This window comes from Corylus avellana, chromosome ca1, assembly GCF_901000735.1.
Source record: "Corylus avellana chromosome ca1, CavTom2PMs-1.0".
Taxonomy (NCBI): Eukaryota; Viridiplantae; Streptophyta; class Magnoliopsida; order Fagales; family Betulaceae; genus Corylus; species Corylus avellana.
In genome coordinates, this window is record NC_081541.1 from 7,382,253 (window position 1) to 7,402,272 (window position 20,020).

The window sequence follows — 20,020 nt, forward strand, 5'->3', positions numbered from 1 at the left end:
CGCGCAATTATTCATGGAGTAAATTTATATAATTAATTGAATTTATTCTCATTTCTTTCTGCATGCAGGCTTAGATTTTCTATGTCACTTAAATATAGTCTTAAGATCCATATGTTTTATGAAAATATATAGAGGCGGCCTTCTTCTTAAGATCCAGGTTTATTGGTAATCTGTCTTGCATATTTATCCAATTGAATTTAAATTTGCATCTAATCTTAAGCTACTCATCAATTCATACATGATTCAGCATTATTGCTTATTCAGAAGTGTGGTCAAAAACAGCATAATTGGGAAGAAGTTGCAAGACAAAAATGCTTATAATATAAACTCACGATTTGTAGAACTTCATTGCAACACCATTTTTGTCTGATACTAGAGTTTTCAGAAAACAGAGCACCTTCCTAGCTCAAATAAGATCTTTTAGTCGACATTGTTGGTCACCTTCCAATGCATCATGATTGACATTGTTGAACTAAACTTTCACTAAAACACAAAATATAGAAAGCTCCATCAACAACTTGACAGACAAGACAAGACAAGACAAGCCATGACTCAATTAAACAGATGTTACTGGCCAATTCTATTGTACTAGCTAGAAACACACCATCTTATTTTGCTGGGAAGATGGACAACATCTTCTAGCAGGTGGGAAATGGGGAGCCACAAGTGGTAGCGACATTCCTGGCATTGGGAGAGTTGACAAGTTTTTGGAGGTTGGGGTTCTTCATATACTGGCAAAGGCAAGGCCTCTGCTCCTTTAATTTATTGCAACACAAAGCTGTGGGAGTGCTGGCGGATGTGATTGCGCCTGCACATGCGCTCAGCTCAAGTGGGTTGCAGGTGATCGCCGTGGACACTTGAGTCCCAACCAGCAGAACAAGCATCACACAAAACACAACATATGATGATGGCGTTTTCATTTTCGATGATCACCTGCTTCCAACAAACTGAAAGAGAGACAGAAATTGAGATGGGTGCACTTGGGTGCGGCTGTCTTCATTATTATTTATAGCTGAGGAGTGACTGTAATAAAGGTCCTAAAGGACCTGAAAAAAAAAAAAAATAAAAAAAAATAGGGAAATGTTTTCATAATTTCAGCTTCTTATCGTGAATTCTTTCGTGGGTGTCAATTTAAAAATAAAAAATAAAAAATAAAAAATCACCGATGTCAAAATAGCACTGAAGTTGGTGCGCTTTAATATGGAGCTGGGAAAGTGTGGTGCGCCTAATAATGAAATGTTCGAAAGCATAGCTTGCATTTCCTATGGATTTTGCATAGTTTAGAGTACATAGAAGAGTTGGGATGGAAATCCCGTGCAATAGAACTGCTCACATAAGAGTTTGGATAAGTATTTATTGTGCATGCATCTATAAATGTAAAGTCTCATATTAAGAAAATATAAAGAAAAATAGCTAGTAGTTAATATGCTAAGTCGATACAAGTATATTAGCTTAGGCTTTTGGTTTAAAGTAGTGTTCAAATATGTATATTAATGTATTCTTGGTAAAACTCTCAAACCATTTATTTTTTTAACAGTATTCAAGCAGTTCAATTGAGTGATAGCCTAACCCAAACCCACTATGACATCAATAATAATAATTCCTCTATTCTCATATAATCGTTTTGATGATCTTAGGAAGAGAGTGGTTCTAAAAATTTCTTTAGCGATAATCAAAGAAAAATGTTTATTTTTTAATGTGACAGTGAAAATCATCATTGAATTTTAGACGAATTAATCTATATATATATAATATTTGAATGATGATTTTTAGTGCGACATAAAAAAAAACAGATACTTAAAAGTACATGCATCATTTCTCTTTCTTCTTCTACCGTCCATAATTTCTTTTTGGCGTTTTACAATTTTGTTGTAGCTAATTTTCGGGTTAATAACTTTTTCTGTATCTGAGTTTTGAGGTTTTTTAATTTTTTCCCATAGGTTTTAAAATATGACTAATCTAGTACCTCAAATTTTAAAAAAGATCGAATCATCACCTCCAGTTTGAAAAATTATATGAGGGCGGTCGAATCACTCCCCAACCACCCCCAGTTTGACCTTAGGGGTGGCCAAGGCCGGTCTGGGGGTGGCTGAACCACCTCCTGGGGGTGGCCCCCAAGGCCGGTCTGGGGGTGGCCGAGAATTTTTTAAACTGAAGGTGGTAATTCGGTCTTTTCTAAAATCAGAGGTACTAGATTAATCATATTTTAAAACCTAGGAAGAAAAATTAAAAAACCTCAAAATTCAAATACCAAAAAAGTTATTAACCCTTAATTTTATTCTTTTATCTATGTTCTTGTAGTTTTTGATCAACTTTCAAATACAATAGGATTAGCCGATCATATATTCCACTTTACCTTCAGTCAAAATTGATGGTTACTTTCATGATTGTATCCATTACTTTTCGTGCCAATGACCAGACGTAAACAGTTCTACAAGGATAATCTCATGCTTGATTAATGTCTTACTTAATAATTACCTGATTATTTTTATTTATTTTTTATAATATTTATGAGCATTATATTTTTTGGTATATATGGAAGTGGACTTGAGGTCCATGTACGTCATATAAATTATTTTAGTGAAAAACAAATTTAAACAAATTAAACTTCTGGAAGTGGACCAGAAGTGAAGTGTTTTTTTTTTTTTGGGAAAATACGTTTTACTCCCTGAATTATCAATTTATTTGTACTTTTAATCCCAATGTTTAAAAAGTGACACTTTACTCTCCCAAACTTTCAAATTGTTGCAATTCGACTATTCTTTAAAAATTTAAAAATTAAAGGGTGGTTGGCCCTGGGGTGGCTTCGGCCACCCCAGACCAGCCACCCCTTAATTTTTATTTATTATTATTATTATTTTTAACTTGGGATGGAGGCATTTAAAAAAAAAAAAAAAAAAAAAAAAAGGGTTAGAATGGTCGAATTACAACAATTTAGAAGTTTTTGGGGGGGAGGGGGGAGGGGGGGTAAAGTTTCACTTTTTAATTAAACATTAGGGTTAAAAGTGCAAATGGCTGAATATTTCAAGGGGTAAAGTGTATTTTTCTTTTTTGTTTTTTCTTTAATTCAGTTTATTAAACTAATATTGATTCTTAGAGTATGCCATTCATATAATCTGTTAATTAATTTTATTAAAAATGCATTTAAAAACACATAAATCTCAAAAAGCCACTCATAAATCTATGTAGAGTCCTTTTTTTAAAATTCAATATGGGAAAGGGAAATATGAAAGAGTCTTATGTGGTTAATTATGAGAAAAGATAAAACAAAGTAGGGGTCAAAGAGGCTCTCCTTTAAATAAAATAATAATGAAAAAAATCTAACAATGATCACGCTTGCCCAGATAAAGAAAAGTGATTAACGATTAGGGCCGGCCTCTCTAAGATCGGATCTCCGACTCTTTTTCAATTCCACCGATCACTTTTTCCTTGCAAAAGTTAACATCTTTTTTCTCTTTCACGCAACCTCAACACCAAAAATCCACATAATATTTTCAAACAGTCTTAATTCTCATTGGTCAATGGTCAAAGACAATTTTTTTTTTTTTTTTTTTTCTAATTGAGGCATAAATTATAAATATTGTATTTTAATTGGGTAGGCTCATAGATTGAACAAACATAATCTGTAGGTTTGATCGGTCATGATTACCAAAGCATGAATCATTCAAAATGATTTTCAAACCATGCTTATCAATAGCTGATTATGATTGACCCACTAAGTATTGGAGCCACATTATTCTGTTCCACCATAATTTGTAAATTTTTTTAACCTCTATTTGAAATTTTGTTTATAATTGCAGCAAATAAAAAAAATTTAAAAAAAAAAAAAAAATTGATGGGTTTATCATCATGACGTCAGCTATAAAACCACTTATCACGGCGGCCTCTATCTTGGCTGGCGTGCCAAGATCTGCTAGGCATTCCAACATTTTTAAATTTTTTTTTTTTTTTTTTCAAATGATATGAACTCCACATTCATTTAAGAATATATATATAATGGATCAGATCATTTGAAAAAATGAATTTAAAAAAAAAAAAGTGTTGGGATATTTAGTATTATCTGTACCAATTATGCTGGGGTGATTATAGAAGATCTCGTTTTTATTATTTTAAGATTTTTCTTGTATTCTCTTATATTTACCTTTTGATGTAATGAAAAACTCATCTTGCCCATAAAAAGTAAAAGGTGAGTCAATATATATTTACCCTTTACTTACTCTAAACAACTCATTCCACTTTTACTACATTAATGCCAACAACGAAAAACATAGATTTTTTTTTTTTTTTTTTTGTCTTTTCGATAGGAAGGAAACAAAAGGGGTCAAAGGGCACTTTTTCTTTTCGACAAAAGAGAAGGATAAACATAGATGCTTGATGGAAAAGAGAAAAGAATTTTTTTTTTTTCACTTTTACTTTTGTGGTTGGATGATATTAAATCCTTATATTTATGGAAACTTGTGTGTATTGTTACATATTTCAATAAGTGATCCTAATGCAAGTAACATGTAAACAACTTGGGATGTAGGTTGTTCCATTGATAATAAATACATTCTGAGCTTTCGTTGGATTCGTTGGATGAAATGAAGATCTTCCAGGATTTTCCCAAGTCATTCCTTTCTTGCAATGAGTAGGCACTAAGCTTGGAACCCCCGCAATATTCCACATATATAGGCTTAATGGAACATCAGAGGAGAACGTACAAAAAAATTGAAAGGTGTTGTTCTACTAGAATCTAACAGTTATGTCGAAACATTCATCATATTCTGACGATCAAGGTCAATCATTTGGAAGATTGTTTGGTCGTGAAAGGTCTTTGCATAACATCCTTGGAGGAGGAAAAGGTAATCTTCTCCTTGTTACTTGATGCATTTCAGGAACAATAATTAACCATTGGATCATAATTTTGGTTAATATAACCATAAGTTCTTAAACATCATCTTCAATTTGCACCCTCCTGATATTTTTCTCACTGAATTCAATATTCCAAATCATACCCATTCCAAAATTTTGATTCACTATTTCAATAAACCGGTTCGCAATGTCCCATTGTTATAAATAGGCGCACCTTAGTATCTACGATAGCTTATACATTTTGTATTGGATTTTCATGTAAAATGACCAATCAAACCTCTAAAAAATATTTTCACCCCGTTCTCTAAATCAACCGCGTTTTGCATTAATTCATCTAGGTTTAACTACGGTGTTTACCCAAATATAGAGAAGCGTATGTTGTAGGTCATGAATAAGTTTTTAATTACTTTCTCTTTTTCTTCTTATCTTTCTTTCTTCGTTTCTTTCTCCATCTCTCCCTTTCTCTCTCCCCCTTTTATAAACAAATGAAAAGAAAATTATAAAAATATTATTTTAGTAAAATAGAGAAAGAATTTAGATTTATAAACAAATGAAAAGAAAATTAAAAAAATATTATTTTAGTAAAATAGAGAAAGAATTTAGATAAGTAGATACTGTAGATGTATGATGTTTTTGAAAAAGTGATTAGTTAAAATAGAAAAAGTAGTTTTTAATTAGTCATTTTAGATTAAAATTTAGATAAGCCATTCGGAATATCTCTTAACTATTACCTACTTTAGTACTTAAATGTCGCATTGGTTGGCCACATGGAATGTGTGGTCCAAATTGCTATCAATTCGGACAAAGAAAGAGAGGGAGGATGCAAGGCGTCGGGCAGATGGGTTCCATAGCCCCGTTCTCATTCCCTGCCCGAATTGGCTGCAATTCGGGCAAAGAATTGCAGCAAATCCTCATATGTTTCACTCTACATGCCATATCTATCAAAATTAATAACAATGATAATGGTAAGACCATAAGGAAGAGATCTGCTCATATTAAGTTGGGTTGATTTTGCAGTTGCTGACATACTTCTCTGGAAGAACACGAAATTATCAGCTGCAATCCTAGCTGGATTCACCACTATATGGCTTCTCTTTGAAGTTGCAGAGTACCAATTGGTGACTCTTCTTTGTCACCTACTCATCATCACAATGCTCATTATTTTCATTTGGTCTAAAGCCGCAGGATTGATCGATAGGTGATCACTAAAATGGGTTCTTAAATTTGTGTAGCATCCTCGACTAGTTTTTGCTGAAGCCTTCTTTTAAATTTTGTCATGTTTTCTCAGGAGTCCACCCAATATCCAAGAAATTAGACTTTCAGAATCGACATGTAGACACTTGTTTACAAATGTTAATTGGTTCTTGTTCAAATTCTACGAAATTTCAAGTGGAAAAGACTTGAAACACTTCTTTCTGGTATGTAAAGCTATGTTCCCTCCACAACTCCACTGTGCTAATCTCCATAGATTAATTGACATTGTTGAGTGCTTGATATACAGGCAGTCTCTTGTCTTTGGATGTTGTCAGTTGCCGGAACTTATTTCAGCTCTTTGAACCTTTCATATATTGGTAACATCTACACCTTTCTTACATTTGTGTTGTGTCTTTCTTGTTTGATCCTAACTGCTTATGCCTTTGTTTGTCTTTGCTGCTTTGAAGCCTTTCTCTGCATACAAACACTACCTGTTTTGTATGAGCGATATGAAAAGGAGGTGGATTATCTTGCTACCAAAGGGAACCAAGACGTGAAGAAATGGTACAGGAAATTTGATTCCAATGTTCTTAACAAGATTCCAAGGGGACCAGTTAAAGAAAAGAAATTCAAATAAGTATTGAAGCTGTGGGTTTGAAAATAATTTGTGGATAGGGTGTGAAAGTTCTTATGAAAATCATTATGTCTATAAATAACTTTATGTGATGCAAGGTTAATAAAAATCTAAACTACCTGTATGTGTTCAATAATGGTTTGCTTATGCACAAGAATAATCTCCTGCAACTAAGCATCATGGCCTTATAGCTAATGCTACTCTTCGCACCCATTTCATATCGACTAACGTGGAGTGTTTTAAGTGGCTTTCCTTTTGTTTTTTTAAGGTAGTATACCAATCTTGTTTGACTTCATGACAGATTGAATGATTAAAGGTGCCACACATGCAACAAGCTAAAAATGTAGCATTATGGAATCAACACTATAATATTCGAAAGATTTCGAGGATTAAAGGTACCTATACATGCAACCAACTAGAAATGTAGTATTGGAGAATCAACACTATAATAGTACATATTTTAGATGTTCAGAGATTGGAAACTCATAGTCATAGGCCACTGTTAAGGATTTCTTCTATTGTCCTGCTGCAAACATCAAACACAACCGCCCGCTGCTATGCAAACTATAAATGTCTCGAACAGCTGCAACCAGCTTCATCTTTGTAGGAGGGAGCCCTTCTGATCAGTCTCTGATCTTTTTATTTACATGACTTGCTGGCAGAGTCAGTGATGAACCAGGTTGGTTACATTTCTACAGATATTTAAACATAATCAATATATAATTAACTTAAATCAAAAGCTTAAACAGGTAAAAATGATTAATTTAATCATTTAATTAATCTTGTAATATTGGTGTTATAAAAGAACACAGTTTTAGCCATAATAAATGATAAACTTCAGAGTGAGCTCAGGAAGAGCATACATCAGAAGTTGTTATCACCTACTTATGATCAAGTTTTAAATGAAAGTATGACATTTGCAAAACTTAGAAAATGTAGAGGTTGAAATGAACCTGGAAATTGTTGAGAGTACTTTGGGAGTTGGACTCCCCTTGGCTTGGATGGGGTAACCAATTCCCTGGTAAACTGTGGAGGCACAGTGGATGAGTTAGTGTTTGTAGGCAATGCTTGCGAGGCAATGAGAGGCACTTGCAATTGAGGGACTGGAAGAACTCTTGATCCAGAAATCAAATAAAATCCTGCAGCTGCTGAGTGTAATGGATGGAGATAAGGCAAGGAAGAGGGTATCATGGGAAGGCCTGTTGAGTAAGAGGTGCTAACCATTCCCATTCCAAATCCTGGCCTTGACAGCATATCCATATATTGTGAAAAATGGGGAATTTGTGTGCTTTGGATCCCAGCTGGTGACATGTATGGAACTTGGCACAGAGCTCCTCCACCCGTAGACATCATCTAGTTTTCAGGAACACAAAAAGAAGACAGTGCAGAAGCATGGCGAAAGAAATGCCTATCAACATCACACAAACACACACAGCGAGAGAGAGAGAGTACTTGAACATGAAGCTTTAAGGCTTTAAGATATTCTATGGCTTCATCCAGCATTGAGGCACTGTCTGACTGAAATTATATAAGTGCTATTGGTTGGTTGATTATTAAAAAGATTAAAAAAAAAAAAAAAAAAAAAAAAGTACAATACTTAGAAAACAATCTCAGTGAAAGGTGAAGTTATTGAAGAACATTTTTAAGCTGAAAGTACCTCTCAAATGCAATCTATTCTATAAGATACTTCAAAGGCTAATCTGACTTATGCATGAAACAACCTGAAGATGTATGGATAAACACTTATATGGCAGTTTGATGTCATTGAATACTTATTCAGTCCTCTTATGGGACGAAACCAATGCCCTAAGAAGGGTATAAAACTTGTAGCAAGAACACCACATTTCATCAGAACTTCTAGCCCATCAATATGGATTGTCCCCTATGTCCTCTGAACTAATTTATGAAAAAAAAATCAGCAGGAAAGTAAAATAACATTTCATTCCAGCCAGAATAAATTTTCATGTCTTAGATTGTATGATGTTTCCCCTACGATCAATCACTTAATGTAATTCATCTGATTTATTAATTTTAATTGGTGATACCATTTACCAAGGGCCCACTTGCATGGGCCTCCTTGGGTTTGACAAGGCTTGTTTACCCCTCGGTTTGGGCTGTGTCTATCGGCAGACAAGGACCAATTCTATAGAGTTAGCCCCCTCTTTCTTAAGGGGTCATCGACCGACGGCCCCAACCCGTCAAGTGCATTACAAAAAATTTGTACCTCTAACAACTACCTATTACGACAAACAATAGGACCACTCTAACAACTGCGTATAAATGAGAATATTTGTTGGCTATTGCCCGTGTCACAATAATTACATTTGCTACAGGCTTAGACAGGACAATCTGTACTAACAGGATGCTCCCCAATAGAATGGTGGCCCGTAACCTATGTTGCTATACCCCTCCCCCATCAATAAGAGTCTAGGTAAACTTCTAAGCCCTTATCACTTTCTTACTTTATATCCACCCCCAAAAATTTCTTACCGACTTTGGGATAAAAGTGTTCGTCGGTACATCCGGTGAGCAACGTCTATTGTTTTTTTTTTTTGTCTCACCTCAAGTCTCTTTGGCTGAACTATGGGTACACGGGTCAATTGTACTAACATTAATAATTCCAACCCACTCTTAATTACCTCGTGTATTTTGCAGTAGTTAACTATTATAGCAAAAGCAAGGAGGCAGAGTATACAACTGTCAGACTACAAAGTACAAAAGAGCCAGCATTAATTCCTCTTTAACTATTATACTAAGTTATGCATAATCTACGGTGAAGTTGATCAATTTGAACATTCCAATTCCCAGCTATCTTTATATTTTGAATTCTTCACCATTTGCAGTTACCAAATAACATTGACTCATGTATTCTGCAATCTGCACCTAATATTTGTACCAAATCAAAACTAAATAGCATAGAGCAAGAAAAAGTAATCGATCGGGACCTTGTTACAGTTGGGTATCAGCTCCTGCAAAGCTCTCATCTTCCTCTTTATCCGGTCCCTACGCCTCTGTTCCAAACAAATACAATTTAGCTGATTGTAAAAAGTCAGACAAAAGGGCAGAGAACAGGACAGGATGTATTACGTTAACACATTAAGAAAATAAAGTTTGGACTATGCTTTATCACCCTCTGAGACATATTATGTGTCGCAGCAGAACGTGTTCTTTTGGGCCGTTCATCTTGCTTTGTCTTCGTTTCTTCAATCCCCTAAAACAATATTGAGATGACAAAAAAGTACCCATGTTAGAAAATGTCATAGATATTAACGTACATGTCTACGTCAGTCCAAACATTTAATTTGTTCGTTTAATTAATTACTTGGTTTAATTTCCTTTTTCTCCCACTTGATTCCCCCTCATCCAAAACGAGTGCCTCAGTCGAAGCATTAGACGTGGCCTGCAGTGGTAATGTTGGATGAAGCTGATGAACATCAGGCAGAACCCCAGAAATGTCTTGAAAAATCTCTGCTTCAGAGGCACCAGTGCTGAAAAAAGGAGAAGCATTAAGCCAATGATTGGCCTCAAGTACACCAGGATTAGGAAGCTCTGACAAATCTCCATCATTTACAGAGGGATTCCTAAGATCACCCTCTGGGATTAATCGCCTCATGTTAAAGCTAAAGTGGAGTAATTGGGACTGGATTGTGGGTGGTGGTGTTGGTGGGCATGCAATAAATATATGGTTTCATTGAGACGCCCTCGTCGGGAAACGGAAAAATAGCAAATTGTTCGGAAAAGACGGAGGATTTTGGCAGGTTGCCTTGAGCCTGAGGCATGTGTGGTGTATCAGTTACTTGTGTGCGTCATGTTCATCGTAATGGGTGAGACTTGTTGAACACCTGTCGATCCACCTCGGCGTCTGTGACTCGTGTCAGTACACGAAGGCTTCAGCTAGATCAGCGACATCAGGTTGATGATGTATGCATGCGTCATGAAAGCCTTTTTTTGTTGGCTTGTATATATATATATATAATCAATCAAATTGCATGCAGCTTGTGAATCTGTGATCATGTGGTGCAGCCCTGTGCCCTTGTCCCTAGACAATATTCCATCTTTTAGGGTAGCATCAAGTGTTTGTTTCCCAAACACCTGCCACTTTCTCCTTGCTTAAATTCTTACTAATTAGACGTTAATCTCTTAATTAAAATATGTTTGGTACGAAGAATGACTATTTCATGATAATTTTTTTTTTTTTTTTGAAATGAAAGCAGGTGGAATTAAATAGTCTTAGATAGTTATTTTTATGCCCCAAGAGAAAATGGTAATTCTAAGTGTTAAGAGTATAGGCATACTTAAAATATCAAAGCTATTTTATTCTATATTCTTTTTTTTGTTAATAAAAACTGTTCATTTTTCTTAATGAAATAGCCGGTCCGTACCAAACTTACCATTAATGATGAAATACATAAATTCTGTTCGGAATAACTTGTAGACAAAGCAAAATATATTATTTCAAAAATAATATCCAATTTATCAAGATATTTGAGTGACATTAATTTAGTATTTGACAACTCAATTACTGATTCGCCTTTATAAAAAATCAAAATGCATATAGAACACATGAAAAATCCTAGCCATCATGGTGTTTAGGTCCCAGCCGAAATGGCGGTGATCGCCTTATCAACTAGTGCATTCTGTGTGATTATAGATCGCTTGATTTCTTATTAAAGGTTTGTTTTGAGTTGCGGTTTCAACAAGTGCAATTTAAAAAATTGCATTTTTGAAACCGTTACTTTTTAAAATTGCAAAGACATTCGGTAAAACATGTTAAAATTTATTTATTTTTATCAAATATTTGTTATGCAAAATCGTGATTTTGATTTAAATTCACATTTTTTCAAATAAGCACCCCTTAACCTGCTTATAAAAATCGCATTTTTTTCTTCTTATTTTAGATTAAGTGCTTTTTAAATTACAATATCAAACGCTTTACGTTTTACAATATCTTTTAAAAACTCAAATTATTCTTATAAAATCGTAGTTTCAAACGCAATTCAAAACTCTCTAACTCTATAGATGAAACAAGGTGGAAGCTTGGTCGACTACAACATTGGCCGGCTCAACGGTTCCTAGTTTGTTGATCCAACAGGAATGCAGGTCTGTTCGATTGGGTCCAGCTTTTCCCTTTAATCACAACCGCTCCTTCACGAGCCTCATTGATGCTGCTAGCTAGGCCCACATAACCCTACTTATCCCGTGCTTCTGAATAAGCCGACAACCTTTCTACTTTCTACTTTTATTGCTTTCCAATAAAACTATAAACCGGTTCAATAATTTCATGGCACAAAGGTCGGAAAAGAACCACCATCAGATGGACAATTCTTAAACAAATTATCTTTCCGTTGACCATTGAATCCAATATATATATATATATATAAACCAATTCTTGAAACAGGTTTTGTGTCCATTTAATGTCAAAAATGGAAAGAGCTCATACTATTACAAGTAAACTGACTAATTAAATTGCCCCCTTCATCTATCTTTTGATTTTCAAAACTACAGAAGGGGTATTTGAAAATAGGGTTGATAAGTTTTTTTCTTTTTAAGATCCTTTTTACACATAAAAGAATAGAAATATATAATCATTTCCATGTATGTTTTTCATCTAACTTATAGTTGACTTCAAGGAAAGAAGCAAACTGATACCAAAATGAAGCGTGACACTTTGCAATAATTCTGGATTCCTTTGTGAAAAAGAGGCTCCTCTTTCCCTCTCTCCTTACTTTTTAGTTTTTATATTTGTTTGTTTTCGTCAACAACGCTGGCTTTGAAAGGGATAAGGTTTTGGACGCCCAATACATTGTACTAACATGTATTCTACGTGGCAAAGTTTTCCCAAATATAATCACCAGTCAGCGGGTTGAATCCCCCCATCTTTTGTTTATATTAGTCTACAAGGCCCTCTATTGCTGCTGACCATTTCTACAGAGACACAGAGAGAGAGGTTGATGATGGTGAGGGAATGGAAGGAAGTGGTCGGAGGCGGCAACGGTGAAAGCTTAAGCAGTTTAGTTTTCATCTTCTGGGGTGCGTTGGTGATGCTTTCTCTTGTTACAGCTATCATCCTTGCCTGTGCAGATGGTGCATCCAAAGACAAAACCTCAGCAGGCCACGCCGGAGCCGGTTGTGGTGCATGTGGTGGAGGCTGCGGGGGTTGAATTCACTCATACCAGGCACAACAATCACTCTAATATCAGCGCCAAGTATTAATTCCTTCCCGCCTGCTTCTTTTAAAGCTCTTGTTTTGTAACCATCTCTAATATAGAATTCTGGTAGACTTTAATGTAACAGTTACAATCTGTCCATTTTAGCAGTTTCTCTGTTTCTTGATTCAATGGCTTGTCTTGCAATATAGTTTCTACCAACTTTCCTTCGTATACAAATTGCACAAAGACTTCCATGAGATTTCAATGAGATCCTTATCTTCTTTTAATATTTCAAGTGGTTAACAGTTTGCCACATTTCCGCAAATTGTTCCCATATTTTTACGTCAAAGTCCTAAATATCAAACCACATGCTTCATTGAATATAAAAAAATAAAAATAAAACCACTTTTTTCCATCCCCCATCCCAAATTGTCTTTTAGCACAGTGTCGTGACATTGACAACGTTGGCTTCTTTCCAAGATGAAGCTAGGCATCCTGTACTCAAGCAGTGAAACTTCCCTAATTTGCCCAAACCAACGTACATTGAATGGACTCGAGTGGATGTCACAACATAATACCACACTGGCTCCGAAGGTGAAAAAGAAACCACCCATTTCATTTTGTGATCCCTCTAACCATCCTCAACTCCACAAAGTTGATGGTTCCTCACCCTTTTCATTTCTGTCTTCTTTTTTTTGTGTAAGCAAATGTCTATCACCTAACACTCCGCAGAAGATGACAATTACCATGGGTTGGATTACAGTTTCAATCAGACAATGTTTGGATCAGAAGAAAATCCCAGCTCATTCTTCTCATCCTGATATGTTCAGTAGAGGACAATGCATTGGATATATACATTTTTTTTTTTCTTTCTATGATTGATGATCAGATTCATCCATTAATGTGCGTATATAATCTTTTCAACATTGAAGATCGTTCGTGCCTGAAAGTCGTAGTCAGAGTAAAAGATTTAAATTCCAAGATTTTTCCTTATTTCAGTGGAAGATATATCCATGCGGAACCTCTCTGCTGGGATTGATATAAACATGTCTCTTAACTCCTCTGGAATGTCAAAATCTTCAAGAACCTGCAGAAGAGTTATACAATGGCATTTATACTTCTCCATGGAAATAAGATTGATTAGAAATGAGCCGGAGCCTTAACCAGCTTTTAATTTGGGAGACATACCTTGAAAGCACCATCTACATTACGACCAGCCACAAGGAAAGTGCATCCTGTATTTTTACATCCAATGAGTATCTCCAGCATCTTCTTATAGTCCCCATCATAGTATTTGGGCTGAAAAGGCAACAGATGATGATTTAAAATTATCTGGCATCTGATTTCTTCTATTTTTTGCACCCAAGATGAGTTCAGATTCTGGGTAGGTTGTTTTCTAGGCCTTCCTGTACTCAAAACCCCAGTCTACCTCTAAACGCAGGTTTCTAGAAAATCATAGCTTCATGGATATGCCAGAGACATGCTTCAATATATAACATACACTTCACTTCATTAAAATTGAAAGTAGATGATTTTATGAACAATATTATATGTAAGGCATGTCAGTTCAAAATTATCTTACATTGATTAGCCTCATGGATATGCCAGAGACATGCTTCAATAACATGGATTCGGATCCCCTTAAATTCCTAGGGGAATTCTAGTTTCTAAAATTTCAGATCCAAGCCATCCATTTTCATCCAAGAGTTATTATCCTACCACATATCCCATTACTAATAAAATAATAATAAATTTTTAATGATATTAATGATATTAATAATCATCATTATTTTATTATTTTATTAGTAGTAGGACATGTGACAGAATAATAGTTCTTGAATGAAAATGAATGGCTTGGATCTAAAATTTCAGAAACTGGAATTCCACTAGAAATTCCAGGGGATCCAAATCCCAATAACATACACTTTACTTCATTAAAATTGAAAGTAGCAATGATGATGATTTTATGAACAATATTATATGTGAGGCATGTCAGTTCAAAATTATCTTACATTGATTAGCCTCACTGCCGTATCAGCACCAATTACAAAACAACTGCCTGGAAAAAGTTCAGCTTTCTTATAAAAATAAGGCTGATTGGATATAATTACTGTCTTCCCTGTATTCAAAGAGACCAATCATTAATAAGTCCAGGTTATATATCATATAATGAGCAGCTACCTCCACCATAAATCAGGTTAACATAATAAATGTTTCCCACGTTAACCATACAAGTACTAACACAAGCTTGAACCACAGAGGATATCACAAAGCTAAATCTTGGAGAACCTTAAAATTTAAGAATGAAGAGAGAGTGCAAATCGTATTCCCATAAGAGTGATAGGCCAAAATGTAGACCCGTTATCAGTGCAGTGATACCTGTATTTTTTTATAAGGGAGACCTTTCACCATCCTAGTCGTTCATTATTACAAATATACAGAGGCAATGTCTTCGGGATGCCTGTTGGTTCTACATTGCATTAATGCAAATAGAAGATGCAGGGCAGGCTAAATCCTATTTTCTACAGTTACAGAGCATCAAAAGTCACACATAGACAGTCAGAGCAATAATAAACTAGTTTTGAGTGAATTAACGCTTTGATTTAGCAGTAATTACAAAATAAAATAAAAAAATGATAAGTAAAAAAAATTAGAGTCGCATAGCCAACTACATGGTAATTCTTTTGTTGGTTCTTCTCTTTTCCTCATTGCCCCCACCCCCACGCAGGGGTTCCAAGCAGGATATAACAATATTTACCCAAAACTTAAGCAATGTCCAAAACAGCATAGATCATCATCAAATATGAAGGAACATGAAACCCATAAAACAATGTAGAGAATCAACCTCACCAACTTTTTCAAATTGCCTGACACGATCTTTGACTTGTGATACTGATAATGGAGGTTTGTCTGCATTAACTGCTGATATTTCAAAGCATGGATACCCATCACCACAAATGCTGCATAAACAACAGAAAAATTGATGAGAAGTGTTCCATATAAATTCTCATTGGCATTGGTGGCATACACAGTATGCAGGTCCACATAAATGTTTAATCTCAGAAGCAACGTATTGAGGGCCTTCTGTCAGGAGAGCCATCTAACTTCATTCAAAATAAATTTATTTACCACATTCGTATTTTGATTTTGCATAGATCAACATATTTTGCATAACTTTTCTACAAGGTTTCTTATACACCTGTCCGATATTTAATCATTTTACTAAAATGAAAGATCAGGAAAAGAAAAGAAAAAATGGTTATTAGCCAATTCAAGCAGTTGAGAGATAAGACTTGCTTCAATTTCTGAATTCGTTGCTTAAGGTTCAAATTTTGCCATTTTCGTTTTCAATTTTTTCCACAAGAATGTTGTTGATGTGTTTAAAGAGGGGAAAGAAAAGGAATATGAAGATTCAGTGGACCATAATAAAAATGCTTTTTACACATTTTGCATGTATGATTGGTCTAGAGCCTGGAAACCAACCAAAAATATCAGAAAGAAATGTTAAGGACCATGCAAGCCACATCATCAGCAAGACCCCCTGAAGAAACAGAAAAGTATAACCACAACCCAATGAACCTGAAGAACATATTAAAAATGGACAGGGAGAAAGGGAATAAGAGTCTGAAATACTTTCAACTGCCCCAACTATAATCATAAAATTTGCAAATACTCACAAGCAAAACACAAAAGTTGGTGTGGAAGAGTGTACTTAGTTAAGGCTATGCTAAGGGCAGCTGAGACCCCACAAAAGGAAGAAACAGAGTCAAAAAAGATGACCCAACCCTTTCCTAACCTCGAGCAACATGAATATCCTATGTACTGTAAGAAAGAGCACAAAATGTGAAGGACAGATTTAGTTTCCTGTATCAGGAATGCGTATGCAACTTTCTGGAAACTTCCTAAAAGATGACAGTCCTATGAGATGATTCAAAAGTGACTCAAAACATTTAAGAATCACAGCTTCTAGAATATAGTTAATGTACCTAGCAGCAACTTCCAAGAGCTTGAGGTGCCCATCATGTAACGGATTAAAAGAACCAGATAGAATTATCTTCCTTTCAGCACTTGACATATCTGTGCCTACAAAATATTTACTAGATGATTGAGAGGAAAAAAAAAATGTGTTGTGGTAATTGAGGTTGATAGGAACCAAAAGTCAATACCACTTAAAAATGGGTAAATCTTAAAGCATATTTGCCCATTTATAAGTTGCTCTAATTCTTGATCCTCATTGAATTGCTTTCCACATTCATCAGATACATCTGATTCTTTCAAGCCTGAATCAAATGTTGCTGGAACCATGCATGCATTTGCAATTGCCTGAAACCAAAAAATAAGAGGCTAATTAAAATGCTAGAGGAAGTGGGTTACAACATAAGAAACGGATTGAAAGTATTAGATCAAGCATGTCATGTTTGGCAAAGACATTCAAATGTAACAAAGGGAACACATTCTTTTGCCAGATAATCCTTCTCTACTTATTATGAGATCTCGAGAATTCTTAACAGGGAATAGCATTTTCAGCGAAATAGAAGCAATCAGCTCTTCTCAGAAATTAAAATTAATCGTTAACATTATTATTATTTTTTTTTTGATAAGTAAATCGTTAACATTATTCAACATGTACCTGAAGTAAAATATGACTTGAAACCTTGTCTTCTTGCTCTCTTGTGCGCAAACCCTACATTAGTCAAGTAACAGACCTAAATACATTTTGCACTGCTTACTATTAAACAAAACCAAAATAAGTCCCATAAACTACCTTTGACAGTGTAACTGTAGATACCCAAAGCCGGTCAGCTGTCCTTGTTGACAAGTAAAACCTGAAAATGATGATGAAACAAAAAGCTGAGCTGAGCCAAGTTGAAAAGAAAAAAAAAATGCTCAATCAGGACGAACCTCGCAAAAGAACATGTTACAGACTACAAGATCCAGAATTTTGCTACACTTAGAATAACAGTCATTCACTAATGTCACTTAAATTGCAATCAATAGTAGAGAGGATCCTTGTCAGTGCCTAAACATTGGGATGATATGCAGAAATGGACAAAAAAGAGAAACATCAACTATATTCATTTGAGTACTTTGTAAACAGAAAGTGGGAAGGGTTCTATGAAAGGCATAATGTGTATCATATAGGTAGATGGAGATCCATAATAAAAAAATAAAAAAAAAGTATAATGATATATTCATATCAATCAGTTGGACCCACAAGGCAATAAATAAATTATAAGTGAAGACCACTCTCTCATCGGCCAGAGTTCTACGATGTTACTAAAATCCATGAATGCATTAGGTTACCAATTTGTTTGAAGAACAAGAAATGTAACTCCATTACTATAAAGACAAAGCTTACTTATAAAATGAAATCGGTGTCCGTGTGTGTCCATGAAAAGTATCTTGTTGATACTGAAAATTTGATAAAAGATACCTGTGGTCCCCAAGTTTAGGGTGTGTGCTAGCCAAAGAACCAGTAAAACCCACACCAAGAACTGGAGAACCTATTGAATGGACAAATAGCAGCCGCATAAGGTCACAACACAAAAGTTGGATTTCGAAAATATATCTATTACACCAAATACGCTTGTTTATGAGTACACAAAAATACTTCCATACTCCTAGCAAGGTTGTTAAACAATTAGAATTAAACTGATAGTGTCGTTGTGTAGCTTGCAAGCGATTCTGGCAATAGTCACAGTTAGGCCAATGAGTTTTAAATGGGGAAAAATGAGTAAGATACTAAGTATGTGGAAGCAACATGGGCGCACAGATTGTGAAATTTGAGAATTTAACTTGAAACAGCAATCCAGCATAAAGATTATGTGAAAGTCAATCAAAGTACTAAGGGTACAGGTATTGTCGAAATATCTTAATTATAAAACCACATTGGCTTGAAAGAAAAACAAAACTCCAAGACTTTCAAAGCTTTGCACAACCGGGATCATCAATCAATATCGCAGCAATACTTGTGCAATAATAATAATCCGGTTTTCTGGTTGCAGCATCATGTATTCGAGATCATTTAATGAAACATTACAGTTTTAATTGCTGAATTTCTTCTTTTCCACTTTTCCCAAACCACACAATTAATCAGATTCAGACAGAGACTGAAGTTCTTCATCAACACAATTAAGGACTACAAAAATTGACAAGCGACAATTATTAGCAGTAGAGCATAAGCAATGCAGTAGTAAGCTCTACGTAGCAATGCAGTAGCTGCTTTCCTGCCTTAAAAGTTTGAACAATCTTTACTATATAGAAACTTTTAGTTGTTGGAGCAATGCACAAATGGGAACACCGATTAGTGTAACTGTCATTTCTTTCAGGAAAGTGAAAATATTATTGAAAACCATCACTGGTTCCTTATCTCAAATGATGCTTCACCTGTGCTAGAGAGCTTGAGCGCCCGATTATAAGCCGACAAAGCCATTTCCTCTGCGGTTTGTCGGCTACAAAACTTGGCCGGAATCTACAACAACATTTGGAAACAAAATAACAATTCAAAACGTCGTAATTTGAATGAGAAATCCAATATTAAAATCCGGAAATAACAGACAAATATAAGAACCTTGCCGAGGAGCTGGATCATTGACATTCTAGAATAAGGGACCACGGCTTCAAGGACCGTATTCGAAGCTCCAGGCACCGATAGAAGCAACCCTAGAGCCTGACCGCATATTATATTAATCAGTTAGTTAATTAATTAATTAAAAGCCATTCATGACATTCAAGGAGCATAACATAAAGAGAGAGAGAGAGAGAGAGAAGACCTGAGAGGCTCCGCCGGAGAGATAGAGAACTGCTTGAGTGGGACTTGAGTGGATGGCTTCCAAGACACCTCGGATGCAAGCGTCCGTCATTATCGTCTCGTCCTTGTTCTGTGATCAAACTTTGTTCGGCCTGCTGGATTTATTGGCTCAATTGGCTGGGACCGTTCAACGTTGTCGTTCGATTCCATGGAGGAGCTCAGACAACTAACGAGCGTCACTTGAACGCACGGTATCCAGCGGGACGGCCAGATGGCCTATTCGCATTGGACACCCAAAATTGGGCTACCCATAAACCCACCAAACTGACCAAAGTGTAGGCGAAGTGCTAAGCAATTGTGCAGGCCCAAGACCATATTTAATAGGCCTAAATGGGCGGGCCATGTGAAGGCCCATTTTATAAGCAATGTTACACGGATCAT

General features: G+C 35.5%; 3 protein-coding genes across 3 annotated transcripts; 1 reads left to right on the forward strand and 2 right to left on the reverse strand.

Moving 5' to 3' along the window:
• Positions 1-4,721: 4,721 nt before the first annotated feature.
• LOC132167841 (reticulon-like protein B14) lies at positions 4,722-6,772 on the forward strand. The gene is made up of 5 exons (XM_059578874.1): positions 4,722-4,841; positions 5,869-6,049; positions 6,140-6,269; positions 6,353-6,422; positions 6,513-6,772. Exons 1-5 carry the CDS (start codon positions 4,742-4,744, stop codon positions 6,680-6,682), a joined length of 651 nt encoding a protein of 216 aa, XP_059434857.1. The 5' UTR covers positions 4,722-4,741; the 3' UTR covers positions 6,683-6,772.
• A 214-nt stretch (positions 6,773-6,986) lies between these two features.
• LOC132174179 (transcription factor PHYTOCHROME INTERACTING FACTOR-LIKE 15-like) lies at positions 6,987-10,292 on the reverse strand. Its single transcript, XM_059585896.1, has 6 exons — positions 10,002-10,292; positions 9,810-9,890; positions 9,625-9,690; positions 8,132-8,197; positions 7,633-8,032; positions 6,987-7,371 (listed from the first exon to the last, which is right to left on the reverse strand). The coding sequence occupies exons 1-6, from the start codon at positions 10,290-10,292 to the stop codon at positions 7,364-7,366; spliced, it is 912 nt and encodes a 303-aa protein (XP_059441879.1). The 3' UTR covers positions 6,987-7,363.
• Positions 10,293-13,201: 2,909 nt separating this feature from the next.
• Positions 13,202-19,803, reverse strand: LOC132167584 (uncharacterized). Its single transcript, XM_059578594.1, has 12 exons — positions 19,602-19,803; positions 19,400-19,498; positions 19,216-19,300; positions 18,263-18,332; positions 17,594-17,654; positions 17,459-17,512; positions 16,995-17,151; positions 16,815-16,911; positions 15,679-15,788; positions 14,841-14,947; positions 14,017-14,127; positions 13,202-13,915 (listed from the first exon to the last, which is right to left on the reverse strand). The coding sequence occupies exons 1-12, from the start codon at positions 19,689-19,691 to the stop codon at positions 13,799-13,801; spliced, it is 1,158 nt and encodes a 385-aa protein (XP_059434577.1). The 5' UTR covers positions 19,692-19,803; the 3' UTR covers positions 13,202-13,798.
• Between the last annotated feature and the right edge of the window lie 217 nt (positions 19,804-20,020).

Coding starts and splice junctions, on each gene's coding strand:
- LOC132174179 (XM_059585896.1), bottom strand. CDS start 10,292: ATGAGGCGATTAATCCCAGAGGGTGATCTTAGGAATCCCTCTGTAAAT. Junction 9,891..10,001: donor GAAAAAGGAAATTAAACCAA/GTAATTAATTAA, acceptor ATATTGTTTTAG/GGGATTGAAGAAACGAAGAC. Junction 8,033..8,131: donor CCTTAAAGCTTCATGTTCAA/GTACTCTCTCTC, acceptor CCTGAAAACTAG/ATGATGTCTACGGGTGGAGG.
- LOC132167584 (XM_059578594.1), bottom strand. CDS start 19,691: ATGACGGACGCTTGCATCCGAGGTGTCTTGGAAGCCATCCACTCAAGT. Junction 19,499..19,601: donor TCTCCGGCGGAGCCTCTCAG/GTCTTCTCTCTC, acceptor ATATGCGGTCAG/GCTCTAGGGTTGCTTCTATC. Junction 13,916..14,016: donor ATGTAGATGGTGCTTTCAAG/GTATGTCTCCCA, acceptor ACTCTTCTGCAG/GTTCTTGAAGATTTTGACAT.
- LOC132167841 (XM_059578874.1), top strand. CDS start 4,742: ATGTCGAAACATTCATCATATTCTGACGATCAAGGTCAATCATTTGGA. Junction 4,842..5,868: donor CATCCTTGGAGGAGGAAAAG/GTAATCTTCTCC, acceptor TTGATTTTGCAG/TTGCTGACATACTTCTCTGG. Junction 6,050..6,139: donor GCCGCAGGATTGATCGATAG/GTGATCACTAAA, acceptor ATGTTTTCTCAG/GAGTCCACCCAATATCCAAG.